The following is a 15225-nucleotide window of genomic DNA, read 5'->3' as shown; positions in this document are numbered from 1 at the left end:
GGTCCTTGGTAGTTGCAAATAAGTTTTACCGGGTACTTTATTCTTACTATGAAACCCTTCTTGCCCTTTATTAATATTAATACTTGCATTTCTATAGTGTGGTTTTTTTTTTCATGAGACAGTCTCAGAGCTTTTTCAAATATTAATTAAGCCTCACAACTGTCATGTTTGAGCTTCCTGATTGCTAGGCTGAACAAAATGAATAGTTTTCCTCTAACTTAGCTAAGACTTAATGAAACAGGCCTGTGCCTTTATCTAATATGGGGAAATTAATGAAGTGTGGACTGATCACTGCAGTAAATGTTCTTTTTAAACAAAGCACAGTGTGATACTTCTCTGCTTAGGCCCCTAAAGAATATTATGCATATAAATATGCATTAAAAAATTACAAGGCTGTATGTACACACCCCTAACCTAGTGACTCTAGAGATGCACTGTAACTTTTAAAAATACTGTAAGTGTGCGTGTTTCTGCTTTGGGAATAAACGTCAGTCAGAAACTTATTCTAGCCTTTGGCTCCTTTATTTTTTGGTAAGCAGAATGTTAGGTTCAGAAATTGAATTGGTTCAAATAAGCAATGAAGAATATTACTAGCTTTAGTTGAAAATGGTTTAAAATGCCACTCATACCGTAAGACCATTTCTTCTAACTTTCAACCGTGGCTTTAAAAATAAGTTCAGTTGTATTTAGTGTTCGTTTAATAATGTGGAATTTGAGGAATGGATAGTGGAACATCATCCTAGTGTGTCTGTCTTGATATTTTAAATGGTTCTTCTACCAGCCAGTCTGTAAGTGAATGTCAGCTCCATTTTCTGCAGTGCTTCCATTGCAGCCCTTTTGCTGCTTCAATCTGAAATCTTAAAAATAACTCTGCAAGTATATTTTAAAACCATCTCAAAGTAGGTTTGTGGTTTTATCACTTTTTTTCTATTTGGGTGATATGAAAGGCATCATACAACACTACATTTCTAAAAATATGTGTACATGTGTAGTCTCTTTTAAAGCTATCAGACTTGCTCTTAGCCATCAGGCTTTGATGATTTGCGGTAACTAAGTAAAAGAGCAGTTGAGTCATGACTCATCAGAGCTACATTTTTCTTAGAAAAAGATGCACACAACATTCAATGTAAGCATTACAGTATTTATCTAAAGTGAACAGGATAAAGATTGTACTCAGTTTCTTGATATGGAAATAGTGGAATATATAAAAATATGTGCATATTCTCAATTTCCCAACTCCTGATACGTAGAAATGGGAAGGAGTGAGTCTCTGAAAAACTTGTGATTTAATTGTGTGAAATATAGCAGTGCTGGCGACACTTGTTTATTCTGTTGTCCATTATCAAATTCAGTAATTCCAAAAAACTTCCTACTTTTTTTTACTGTATTATCCAAATCAGTCTTTGTTCAAGTTTTGTGATACTGTTTAATGTTGTGGTGAGATAGTAAAAGTCGGTTACGCTAAACACATTTTTGGGGGGAGAAATCAGCTGTGTGAAAATTTTCCTGAATGGGGTAGATTGAATTAAATAAGTGATTTTAAAGCCACTGATTTTAATTTTGATTTAAATAAGCTTGAAACCTTGATTTAAATACATTTCAATCTTGTTTTGCATTTGTACTCTTTATTTATTTTCCAAAGGGAGAGGTTGTTACTCATTATTTGATAACCGTTAATACACATTGATTTGCAACTAAATATAGCCTTCATGCTACATTTACTACCTTTTGCTAACCAGGAGGTTATATCTATACATTTATATAAGCAATTATATAGTTTAACTTACATTTATTTAGTTTATTAATTCTTACATTTATTATGTTACAAAATGCATCATTCGCCATTTTCTATTACATAGACTAACTTTTTTACTTGTGATTTGTGTCAAGCTCTACTTGGATGGTAATTCAGATTCAATTAAAAAGTACAAAAACATTTTAAATGCTTTTTTTGTTAAATAAAACTGCCTTAAGTGATGGATACAAAGAAGAAAAATTATCAAAAATGTATCAACATTTTGCATTTAAAGCTAACTGATTTAATAAACAAAGGAAATACCTGTAGCTAATGAATTGAACTGATTGGTTTTGGTCACCATAACCTTCAGAGTCTTAGAACTAGTAGATCACACCACTTCCCATCTAGTTTTTATTCAGAGATTGGAAGAAAAACAATTTTTCCTACTTTTTCAATTCTTAATTGGGTTTTTAACTTTAAATGAACGAGTAATTGAATAAATATTCCCTCTGCACCTGCCAAAGAGGCTACAGCTGCCAAAAAACTAATTTAGCCCTGCAACAAATTCTGGTGTCAGGTGCTTAACTAGTGACTTCCACCCGTTCAGTGCTTTGACTTTCTTTAAAACTTGGCAGTAAACATGGATTGCTTAATATTTTTGGTATTTAAATGAAATTATTTTAATCGGGTGATAATTTCAAATTTAATATCAAATGTATTTTAAAAATTAAACCTAGTTAATTTAACTTTAAAAATCAATTTTTAAATATTTTTTAATCCTTTGTTTTAGACCACATTTGCTGACTCTCTAGTGACAAACAAAAAGCTGATCAGTTCAGCAGAATTTTTAAGTATTTTTATTTTCCAGAGTATGTGATGGTCTGTTTAACCATAATCTTGCAAATTTGATCTGTTTGGAAATATTTAAGTTTGAACAGTTAATCATTCAAGTCTTTTGAATCCATGGTCTTGAAATAGTTGGAACACAGAGTGTAATATGGAATAAAAAAATTCTCAAACATTAGTTGTTGAATTAATTTTTAAGGTAACGACTTGTCCCCCCCAAGCTCTTAAGCATAACTCTATCCTTCCATGAAAACATGTATGGCACATTTTTCAGAGTAGCAGCCGTGTTAGTCTGTATTCGCAAAAAGAACAGGAGTACTTGTGGCACCTTAGAGACTAACAAATTTATTTGAGCATAAGCTTTCATGGGCTACAGCCCACTTCTTCGGATGCATAGACTGGAACATATATTGAGGAGATCTATATACACATAGAGAGCATGAAAAGTTGGGAGTTGTTTTACCAACTCTGAGAGGCCAATTAAGTAAGAGAAAAAAACGTTCAGTACAACGGCTCAGTCTCTGAGGCTTTCCAGATTCGTAGCAGAGTTAAGCAAGGCTGTGTACTTGCCCAACTCTGTTTGGGATCTTCTTCTCCTTGCTATTAAAACAAGCTTTTGGTTCCTCAATTGAGGGAATCTACTTGCACATAAGATCTGATGGAAAGCAGTTCAATCCTGCAAGACTTAGATCTAAAATCAAGACTCAGGAGGCCCTTATTCAATACAGCCTCTTTGCTGATGATGCAGCAGTAACAACCCACACAGAAGTGTATCTTCAAAACTTTCTGGACAGTTTTTCCAAAGTCTTCCAAGACTTCGGGCTTACCATAAGCCTAAAAATGATGAACATAATGTGCCAAGGAGTTGAGGAAGCACCCTTCCTCAAGATCAACAACTATGAACCTGAAGTGGTGAATGAGTTCACATACCTGGGGTCCACTATCGCAGTCCATCTCTCACTTGAAACGGAACTCAACATCCACATTGGAAAAGCTGCCACAACGATGTTTAGACTGAACAAGAGGGTCTGGCAAAACAAACTGACAGAACACACACAGATCGGTATGTATCGTGCATGTATTATCAGCACACTTTTGTGTGGGAACAAGACATGGACCTTAGACTCATCTGGAAAAGAGGCTCAACAACTTTCATATGCATTGCCTTTGTCGAATCTTTGGAATCTCCTGGAGGGACAGAGTCACTAACACTGAGGCGCTCAAGCGGGCCAGCATGCAAACACTCCTCAAACAGAGACGTCTCCGCTGGCTTGGGGCATGTGTGCTTAATGAATGATGGGCGCATCCCAAAGGACATCCTCTATGGCGAATTGGCATCTGGAAAAAGACCCAAAGGACGCCCAAAATTGCATTTCAAGGATGTGTGCAAGCAAGACCTCAAAGAAATGGGCATGGATGTGGACAAATGAGAAGATCACACAAGACCGCAGTCTTTGGAAACAAGAGCTTAACAAAGGTCTCCAGAGTTATGAGAGGAAGCAGTCCAGCTTAGCAGAGGTGAAAAGAACTCGCAGAAGGCAGAGCCCAGAGGGTTGAAACAGCATCACCTTTAAATGTGGCAGAGATTCATTCTCTCTCTCTCTCTCTCTCTCTCTCTCTCTCTCTCTCAAGTGGGTCTCTTTTTAGCCATGGTTGCAGCTGCCATAAAACCAACTGGGTTTCAAACACTCAAAGTTGAGTTAATTATGGACATGTTGTTTATCTTGTGCACACAGCCTCTCCCTAAACCCGACTGGTATGGTAGAAGGACTTGATGTTAAATTTTGCATCTTCTCTCCAGGGGTCCAAATCATATATATGGCTCTTAGACTTACATGAACTGGCCCCAGTTGCTGGCACCGTCGTGAGGCTTTATATACAAAGATTCTGCTTTTTAGAGTCCTCCTTTAACAAAAACAGTGGCTGGAGAGTTAGAAGCGTGGACATGTTCTAAATTTTCATTTGGACTTTACTAGTTGGAATAGTATTTATAGTGGAAATAGTGCAGTCGGATAGGTTGAATATTTCTAAAGCTATTTTTGGAGTTGCATAAGAACATTTCCTTAGTGCTTAATGGAATATCTTAGTTTGCCCATATAGAACTGATTCTAAATACTTTAAAGCTTGGTAGACTGGGAATCTCATTGTGAATTACATTTATCCTTTCTAATTTGCAAGATTCAGTATCCCACAATAGACTTTGTTCATTTGACAGATATAATTTCATTTTAATTGTATTTTGCATTTTATTAGTAAAATACTCTTTCTACTATGCTGTTGGAACTATGAAAAGTCATAATCTTAATGGAAGAGCTACAGCCTCTGGCTACTAAATATTTCTCATGACTAGAATAGAAACAGTTGACTAATAGGAAATATAAACCTATAGTCAGACTCGAGAACACATTTTTGGAAGCAAAATAAACAAGCAGGGAATACTTAATTGCATTAAATCACTTTCTACTGTATATGCCATTAAGATTGCCTTTGATTGCTGTGGTAGACGCATCTTGGTGTATTTGTTTAAATAATATATAAGTATTTGTTTACCAGACATGAGTTGCACAATCAATCATTCAACAGACAGGTGTTCTCTGATTGATGGATCTTAATGGCGTGAAAGCTCCCTCAGGATAATGAATTTTCTATTAAGCACGTTCCAAGACACATACAGAAAACAAATATTAAGATGCTAAAGCTCCTCCCTCTAAAGGAGGCAGCACTGATCATGACATTCTATCAGTTATTCATTTTTTGTTCTATCCTATGATGGTTCAGCTGACGAGTCTGGCTCTGTCAGTCCTCTGAAGCTCATTGAAGCTCTGTTTAAAAGTGATAGTACAATCTAATCACTCCCATTGAAATTCATTGGTGTTGAACGCTCAGGTGGCTTGCAGCATGGGGCCTGTAGGCAGCAGCTGGCTAGAGATAGAGGGGCTTAGTCTCCCCAAATCTGTGTCTACCAGCCAGAATCCCTTGCCAGCTATCATGACAGAGGGGCAGCTGGACCAAATCTGAGTGGTGTTATGCATGGGCTTCTGCTCCCCGTCCAAACTCCATGTGGTGGAACCTGTGCCCATTAGAGAGTTGAGTGGAGACAGAGGCCAGTAGCAGCAGGAACCCTGTGTGCCAGGTTGCAATGCCACACAAATTTGGCAAAGCCGTTCTTCCATCACATCAGCAAGGAAGGGACTCCACTGTTAAGCCATCCAGCTATGGTTAATGCCCACTCCCCTGTATGAGTAACAAAGAGGTGGTTGAGCCTGTGTGTTTCGACCTGGTGAATGGGCTCTTCCTCCCAGTCCAAGGGCTCCACTCTGTTTCCCGTTGACACAAGCTTCAGCTGCATCCCATGCCACCTGGCTCTGCTTACTTCCTCCCCGTTGGCAGAGGTATGCCCTGCCCACTGCTCTCCACTCCCAAACAGTCCGGCAATGGGAAGGCAGACAGTAACTGGAGGTGGGTGGCATGAGCTGGTGTCTGAACCTGTGTTAAAGGGGAAGTGGACATGAGCAGAGTGGTCTGAGGCAGCAGCAGCTTTACTATAAAACTGCCCCTCTCAGTTACCTGGCTCAATCTTTAAATACTTGTTGTCGTCGTGTCTCCCCCCCCCCCGGGGTCTGCAACCTCCCTCACTTTAAGCATTGCTCCTGGTGCTCAGATTTGGCTGGGCCTGGGTGCTAAGTGGATGGGCCATGGCCCACCAATAGGAACAGCCCTACTCCGCCCCGCCCCCTCCCCCAAGAAAAATTTTACCAGCCTCTCTGATTGGGCTCTTAAATGTTTGAGATGTTGGCATTAGAGTTCCTGCCAACTATATTACTGTGCATCCTGATGGTTCGTCTTAAAGGTATGGAAAGGTTTGATTAGTGGAACTTCTTTTTCAGTTTTATGTGCAAAGGACCAGCAATCTAGTTAGCTGAGGTACTCCATTTGGTAACATTCCTACTATGCCCAAATGTGCAACCATGCTGTGCCATCATTTTCAAAGCAGAAGTCCAGTGACTTCTGGATCAGGTGACTTTTGGAGAGTGTCTCTTCATATTCACGCTCTTTGTCCACCTTTCGCTCTTCCTTTGAGTTCTGCTCTCAGAACTGCTGGGTTCAGTAGAATGAACTGAGGCAGTTTTGGCTCTTATAATCTTGGTTCTGAACACTGGATGTTGCAAGAGGATGCCTGTGCAACCCCAGTGGGCACTGCTTTTTGGAAAGCTCCCAAAGCTTAGCACAGGTGGATGTGAATTCCAGGAGTGGGAGCATGCAGTGGCATCCTACTTACTTTGGAGAGGAACCCTTTTTACTGTTGTAAGCCAGAATTGTAAAATACTGTAGCTAAGTAAAACCTGAAGAGCTAAACTAAGAAATATGTATTAAATGTAGTGTTGAGAAACGACTGAACAATTTTATTTTAATGTCAGTCTGTAACTTGTAACAAATACTTTGGTTTCTCCCAGGTTTTCATTATTGCATGAAAAATATGATGCTATTTTTAAAGAAAAGAACAAATCGGGTCGTAAGCAGAACCTGGCTGAATTAATTCATCTCCTCTGTTCTCAGTTTCCTGCAGCCTGGTTGACTATGTTTGATGCAGTGCTTATTCTGATCCTAATACCCTTAAAGGATAAAGTGGTAGACCCCATTCTGAAGAGGAATGGCTTGCTTCCATCATCTTTGAAGAGGATTGCAGTTGGAATGTTCTTTGTGATGTGCTCTGCATTTGCAGCAGGTAAGAAGGCAATTTAGATCCACATTTGATTAACTTCTGCAGAGTCCTGTTGTGAGTATCTAAAATGTTTCTGGAGTCTTCAACCGATAACTGCTCAGGAGTCTCTTGGATGGGCTGCATGAATGTGTGTGCCTAATGAGAGGTTTTACTCACGCTGTTCCTAAGCTTTAACGTTTTTATTTATCGTGTAAAACTATTAGACCATTTTTCTGCTTGAAACAAGGTTATAAATTAAAAGTTTTAAAGAAGCGTAACTTGCAGCAGTTTAACTAACAATCTCCAGGATGAAGGATTGGTCTTCTCTGGTAAACCTACTATCAAGGTCAAGCATACTGAAAAGTAGCAGAAGAGCTACTTTTATCATCATCAACCATATTATATCACTGAGTTCAGCCTGTTTTGGCTCACAGCTGGTGATCAGATGGCAAAGAATTCCACTTCATAAAATAAATGCAAAATTCTAATTCCATATTCTAAATATTAAGGAAGCCCCAAAGCAATGTAACCTGATTTTAATCATCACTTCACTTAAAAGTTAAGCACAGGAAAAACAAGGATCTGTAAAAATCAGTGTTTGCCCTTAATACAGTCTGATTTTCAAATATTAAATAAACATGAAACTCTGTTTAGAACTGTTTGTCTTTAGCTGAAGTAATAAAATTGGCTTATTGCTGAACAAGACTTTCCTCCGACTTTGGCTTCCCCCCCCCCTTTGCCTTAATGTTCCCTAATGTTTGGAATTATTGTAGTGTAAAATAGCTTAGCTGTTGCACGAAAGGAAAAAGATGGCATCGCTGTTCAAACCATAAATCATCTGCTTATGAGGATGATTTAAAGTTGTTAAGCACTGCTGATGTGGAACTGAACATCTCTGAGCAATGCTTCATAGAACCTATACCCTTCACCCTGTATCACTGTAATGAACGTATTGATAAAGCATTATAGCATTAAATAAATTAATCTCAGCACTTGTAATCTCCAATATTTTAGAGAGAGGGACACTTTATAGGGCTATTAAGGATTCTCCCAATGAGAGAGGTAATTACCTTATTAGACCAAGGTCATTTTGTATGTGGGCAAGGAAAGTTCTTACTGAAAAAGTCATTTGAACTTAAAATAGGAATATTTCTCTTATTCTGTGGCACTTGAGAACACGTGGGTAGAGCTCCCCTCTGCCAATAGGGGGTGACCATGCCAGAAATGTTGAATGTCAGCACTATAAATAGAACTTGCTGGCTCAGAATTCTTACCTAACTTGACTTCTAAAACCACAATTCGTGTCCCCACTAGTATTGAAACAGAAGCACTCTGAAATAAAGTAATTGAGCTGCAGTCTGATTTTTATATACTAGAACTCCACAAAAAGTTTCAGGTGACTTAATTTTCAGGATTAATATCTGATTTAGAAATGTGATATCTGCCTAAAACCACTCTTTTCCCCAGCAGAAGTCCAGTTGTTTTGGTTCATTTGGGCTGGGAAAAACTAATGTGAAGCCTGGTGGAGAAATTCAATCTTGACCTGTGGTTGGAGTAAGCTAGAATGTGAGAACCCAAGTCAGATGACTTCTGGGGCTGAAATTAACACAAATTTACTCCCATTGGTCTAAAAAATTCATGAAGTGTTTCATCTTATAGGGCAGGCTAATCAATAGCATTTTTAAAAGCTATTTTCATTTGACTCTGAAACTGCAGCATAACTACCAGACCACCATTTTGTTAGACAGACGTCTTGGTGACAGTCTGGAACAATATGGAGATGCCAATGTCTTTAATCTGCAGTCTTGGAAATAACTTAATAACTTGTGTGTGTCTTATTTTCATTTTTAATATATTTGCCTAACTGGCAGTAGTTCTGGACACAAGTTAGGCTGCCTATTAGTTTGTTTAGATTATTTTAAATACCTTATAAATTGAGTAAATACAACTGATTAGATTTAATGAACATCTGCTGTGCTTACTTCATGCATTTTATTGTAAATTCTTAGCAGCAGTATTTAAGGTTATTCAACTGGAAAATCAACTTCATTTATAGACTCTAAACAATTACAGCAAGAATTTAATCTGAAAGTTTTAAGTTAAAAGAATCTTAAACTTGTCTTGAAACTTGTCACATTCAAATACAGTCTAACAAAGAATCAATAGATTCAAGCTTCTAAAATCTTCAGGTTTGAAGAGAAATTTATGGTAAATTAGTCTGAAGTTGAAGGTTCATAAATAGTAGCCACGTCTTGGTGGCCGGGTATCTGCTGAAGTTGCCTATAGCTAGAAGAGTATAGTATACATAAAGGATCACCATACACTTCTGAAGTGAAGTCATTTCACACTATTATATATGACATAATTAAATTTCAGCAAGACTTTAACTGGTTTTGCGGTTAGTTTATTTGTAAACATTCTAAAATTAGAGTGAGAAGCTGAATTGTCAGTTCTTTGAGGTCCCTATTGCCATATTTTTTTTAAAATGTAGAAAACTGGCTATATTTTAGTTATGTTACATTTTTGCAACTCAGTATAGCATGGTGCATTGAAATGACATTGGACAGCTAATGAAAGATCTCTACAATAAAGATGGGCAGATGTTCAGCTAAAAAGAAATGAGGGAAATATAGAAGAGAGTGCTTTTGGCACAAGAAAATGTTGCGTTCAGAACAGCCTTTGCCCTAAAGCTGTTCATTTTTGATTGGAAAACGGTGTGGGGGTGATATTTTGTTTAATCACTCAGATTAGTAGGGGGCTCTGTCGCTGCCTGCCCTGTAACCTTGGATACCTTAATGCTATGCTCAGAGTCCTGACACCAGCAGCCAGCCTGCAAGCATAAAGGTCTCATCTTGGCTTCTGCCAGCCTAGTTACTCCTTGCAGGGTGACCCCAACAAGGAGTCTCCTCAAATCCACCTACCCCGAGATCTTAACTACCAGACATTCTCCTCTGATTGTCATCCCCCAAAGTGTGAAAACAGCTCCCAGTTATCATTGGGGGGGACACACTCCACATAGTTTGCACAACAGAGATATTGTATGGAGTAAGAATAAACAAAAGGTTTATTTCATAGAAAAATCACCGGTTTAGAGATGAAATAGTAAGGAAAAGCAAACACATACAAATTACACAGGAAATAAAGATGCGACTTCAGGTTTTACTGTTCTATATTAGCTAAATTCCCTTTTCTAATATAAATTAGCTAATGCCTCTGAACAGTCATAGAGGAGATCTAGTGTTTCATAGTCAGCACTCCACAGATACTGGCCCTCAGTTTCTGGATGTCCTTCACTTCAACTTCCTTCTCTTTTAAGGGTTTGCATTTTTTTTCTTTCTTAGATTGTGGTGCCTCATGGTGGGGGAAATTCCCTCCTCTCTGACGGCTGGTCTACACCTAAAACTTAGGTTGACCTAGCTACGTTGCTATGGGATGTAAAAAATTGACACACCTGAGGCCAGGTCTACACTACAACCTTACATTCATATAACTACGTTGCTCAGAGGTGCTTCTCCCATCCATATAGCTGCCACCTCTTGGGGTGGTGGATTAACTACATTGACTAACTACATCAAGAAGTTCTCCTGTCAGCGTAGTAGCATCTTCACTAAAGTGCTGCACCACTGCAGCTTTAAGTGTAGCCCTGGTCTACACTAAAAAATTAGGTTGGCATAACTACATTGCTCAGGAGTATGAAAAATCCATACCTCTGAGCGGTGTAGTGAAGCCAACCTAAGGGCTTGTCTATACTTACAGCGCCACTGTAGTGCTTAGTGAAAACACTACCTATGTCTATGCGAGAAGCCCTTCCGTTGACTTAGCACAGTCTACAGCAGGGGTTACATTGGTATAACTGCGCCGCTCAGTGGTGTGGATTTTCCATATCCCTGCGTGATGTAGTTATACCGACATACATTTGTAGTGTAGACCAGGGCAAAGTCCCTGTGTAGGCAGCACTAGGATGGAAGAATTCTTCTGTCGACCTAGCTGCGCCGCTGTAATGCTTAAGCGTAGACAAGCTTGTCGTCAAGCCGACCTCAGCACTAGGTCAGTGGAAGAAAGCTGGATTTACTACAGCTTCTGACTACAGCAGCATGGCTGCAGCTGTTGTAGACATACCCTTGTGTTCCAAGACTGGGGTTTTCTTTTCAGTTTCAAGTGGCTGTAATGGCTTCCCATTAACTCTAATGGTCGTCCATTGTCTTTTTCTGGCTGGACAACGGATGGGTACTTGAAGATAGTTTCGCGTGAACAACTGGCTTGGAAGGAGCTTTTCTTTGCTGAGAGACGTAGTTGGAATTGTAGTACTGCTCATGAGCATATTATTCAATATACATATGTTCATAACTACAGTCTGCAAACATATCTTGTGATGACCATCAAGTTCAGAACATTACAACCTTTCATAAAAGATCTTACTTGACATATTTTTCTACACAATAACATTGTGTACAACCTAGTTGATCCAATTGCTCATTTTTGAGGGTTTGCACCTCTATTCTCTCCTTTGGGTGTCTGGACCCTGGTTGTTACAGGGGAATGTATATTTTGAAATGTGATCAAGGAGGTAGTTGCACCACAAGCTATAACTGGAGGAGTTTCAGGATTAATAGTATCCATTTTCCCCCACCTGCTGTTTCAATATAATAGACTATAAAACAGTTAGGAGCTTTCTTTTCTACAGTTGATTCTTAACTAACATTAATGGTTAAACTTGTGCTATGATACAGGAAGCTTTCCACCTTTCTCAAGAGCACATTACAGACCACTCATTGCACATATAAGCATGCTTGAACCTTTTGGCTCACTCCCAGAGCTCGAGCCCCAGCACCGCTATTGCACAGCAGTGACCTACAAAATTATCTTCAGTATGAAACTGTAAGCATCTCCATTCTAGAATCCCTTTGCTCAGTTTTGACACCACATTCGGATATTCAAAACAAGAGCAGGGTTTTTTGTTTTGTTCTCTTTTCCCCCCCCCCCCCCCAGGTTGGGCTGATGTCATATACATGATTTATCTTATCAGGGACTCAGCATTATGGCACCTGTGCACCTGTCAGGGTAGTGCATCCACTGCTTTTTATCTGGATCAGATAAAAGTGAGGAAATTGATTACTATACGTGGTCATTTTAAGCACACTGTGTCAGCAGTGCCTTATACATGGCATGCTGCAGATGTATGAAATCTTTATTATTATTATTATTCCACTGTTTTGCTGCTTGGGTATAAGGTCAGATCTTGATCTTCTAACCTAAACAGGGCTGATCCTTATCTGCACTCAGATGGAGACCTGCCTGTACAACCCGAGTACTTCAGGAAACTAGTGTTAATGATTCAATAGGTCCTGCTCTTCCCTTTGAAATAGAAATGAGCTAGTGTACCAAATTGGTTGGGTTGTGGGCTCTGTGGTATTGGTAATTGGAAGTGTATTCTTTTGGATGAGTCATAAAATAGAAGCCCTGGTCATTTGTGGTTATTAAAGATCCCAAGCATTCTTTGTAGCAGGATGCCTAATTTCAGTCTGGGTAAACTGTAAGCTAACTACTGAAATTTCCCCTACAGTTTCATTGGGATAAGATTTACTTTCTGCTCTGAAGTGTCCTATTGCGTTGATGAGCACTGTTAAACTATTGTTGCATTTCACGCTCTACATGACACTGAAATGCAGACACTAATGTGTTTTCTATGGACAGTATAACTTGTAAATCAGCTTGTAAAGAGCTTTGGAATTCTGTATGATGAAAGGTGCTATGTAAATGTAAGTGATCAACAGTAAACCATTATGAATATGGTAAGCAACATTCATGTAGCACTGGTGACTATTTTTAAAAAGTAAAATAATCACTGATGTACTACTTTTGTGCTTGCAGATGCAATAATTGAACTCTGCAAAGGAGTAGTTTGCAGAAGTGAGATCACCTTTTTAAAAAAAAAAAAAAAAAAAAAAAGCTTTTAAATTTGTATCAGAAGTCTCTGTGAGCTAATCCACCTGAAATGGGGTAAAGATTTGTGTAATTATAGCTGATAAATAAGAATAGAATAACTGTAATCCTGTGGTGGAGAAACTGGATTTTCTGAAATAGTAATAGCAAAAGTAGACTATGTAATGCTTGATACGTGAATATTACAAAGTACTTATTCCTGGTACTTAAGCTTTTGTTGCATGGTTCAGGTAATCATGTCATGCAGTAATTTGATCCTAATTTAGTCCTAGGTATGAAGAAATAGCTTTTGCATTTTAGGATTATCTTTTTCTTTTTTTCTTTATTTTCTTTTAGGAATTTTGGAAGGCAACAGACTGAGTATTGTAAAGGTTAAAACAATTAATCAGACAATTGGACATGTTACATATTATGCTGCTGATTTGCCAATATGGTGGCAGATTCCTCAATATGTACTGATTGGATTCAGTGAAATATTTGCAAGCATAGCAGGTAAGTTTTTAAAAAATCATACAACTTTTGTCCATCTCTGATCATTTTCTGAATACATTATAATTATAACATAAAAAGATACAGTAATTTTTAAGGGAAGGAAACTAAATTCTTGTAGGTTAAACTCGGTCAAAAGATCAGCAGACTGCTTTTAATTGTTTTGACATAGAATTGGAAGGGACCTTGAGAGGTCATCTAGTCCAGTCCCCTGCACTCATGGCAGGACTAATTATCTAGACCAGGGGTAGGCAACCTATGGCACTTGTGCCGAAGGCGGCACGTGAGCTAATTTTCAGTGGCACTCACACTGCCCGGGTCCTGGCCACCAGTCCAGGGGGCTCTGCATTTTAATTTAATTTTAAAGGAAGCTTCTTAAACATTTTAAAAACCTTATTTACTTTACATACAACAATAGTTTAGTTATATATTATAGACTTATAGAAAGAGACCTTCCAAAAACATTAAAATGTATGACTGGCACGCGAAACCTTAAATCAGAGTGAATAAATTAAGACTCGGCACACCACTTCTGAAAGGTTGCCAACCCCTGATCTAGACCATTCCTGACCGGTGTTTGTCTAACCTGCTCTTAAAAATCTACAATGATGGAGATTCCATAACCTCCCTAGGCAATTTATTCCAGTGCTTGACCACCTTGACAGTTAGGAAGTTTTTCCTAATGGCCAACCTAAACCACCCCTGTTGCCATTTAAGCCCATTGCTTCTTGTGCTAGCCTCAGAGGTTAAGAAACCATTTTTCTTCCTCCTCTTTCTAACAACCTTTTACATACTTGAAAACTGTTAGCATGTCCCCTCTCAGTCTTCTCTTTCCCAGACTAAACAAACCCCATTTTTTCAATCTTCCCTCATAGGTCATATTTTCTAGAACTTTAATCATTTTTGTTGCTCTTCTCTGGACTTTCTCCAATTTGTTCACATCTTTCCTGAAATGTGGTGCCCGGAACCAGGGCCGGTGTAAGGAAGTTTCGCGCCCTAGGCGAAACTTCCACCTTGCGCGCCCCCCACCCCCCCCGCCCCCCCGCCCCCCCCCCCCCCCCCCCCCCCACGGAGCCGTGTGGCAGCTCCCCACCCCAGCTCACCTCTGCTCCACCTCCTCCCTGAGCACGCCGCCCCCGCTCTAATACAAACAGCTGATTGGCGCCGCAAGCCAGGGAGGTGGGAGAAGTGGAGCAGTGACGACATGCTCGGGGAGGGGGCATAGCAGAGGTGAGCTGGGGTGGGGAGCCCTGCGGCAGCTCCCCCCCGCCCTGAGGCACCCCCACGGCAGCTCCTCACCCCGCCCGGGGAGCCGTGCGGCAGCTCCCCATCTCAGCTCACCTCTGCTCCGCCTCCTCCCCGAGCACACCGCCCCCGCTCTAATTCTCCTCCCCTCCCAGGTTTGCGGTGCCAAACAGCTGATTGGCGCCCCAAGCCTGGGAGGTGGGAGAAGTGGAGCAGCGACCGCGCGCTCGGGGAGGGGGCATAGGAACACTGTAAAAAAAAA

The 15225-nt window shown here is 39.6% G+C and overlaps 1 protein-coding gene across 1 annotated transcript in view; it reads left to right on the top strand.

Annotated features, from left to right (window-relative positions):
• Positions 1-15225, top strand: part of SLC15A4 (solute carrier family 15 member 4) — a 51090-nt gene that overhangs the window by 19315 nt on the left and 16550 nt on the right. The window contains exons 5-6 of the mRNA XM_024205760.3: positions 7142-7310; positions 13566-13721. Of these exons, the coding sequence (XP_024061528.1) occupies positions 7142-7310; positions 13566-13721 (325 nt within the window). The remainder of the gene's footprint in view (positions 1-7141; positions 7311-13565; positions 13722-15225) is intronic.

Source organism: Terrapene carolina, unplaced genomic scaffold, assembly GCF_002925995.2.
Source record: "Terrapene carolina triunguis isolate 2854851 unplaced genomic scaffold, T_m_triunguis-2.0 Scaffold234, whole genome shotgun sequence".
Taxonomy (NCBI): domain Eukaryota; kingdom Metazoa; phylum Chordata; order Testudines; family Emydidae; genus Terrapene; species Terrapene triunguis.
Note: the sequence above shows the minus strand (reverse complement) of the source record. Positions and strands in the feature narration are given on the sequence as shown.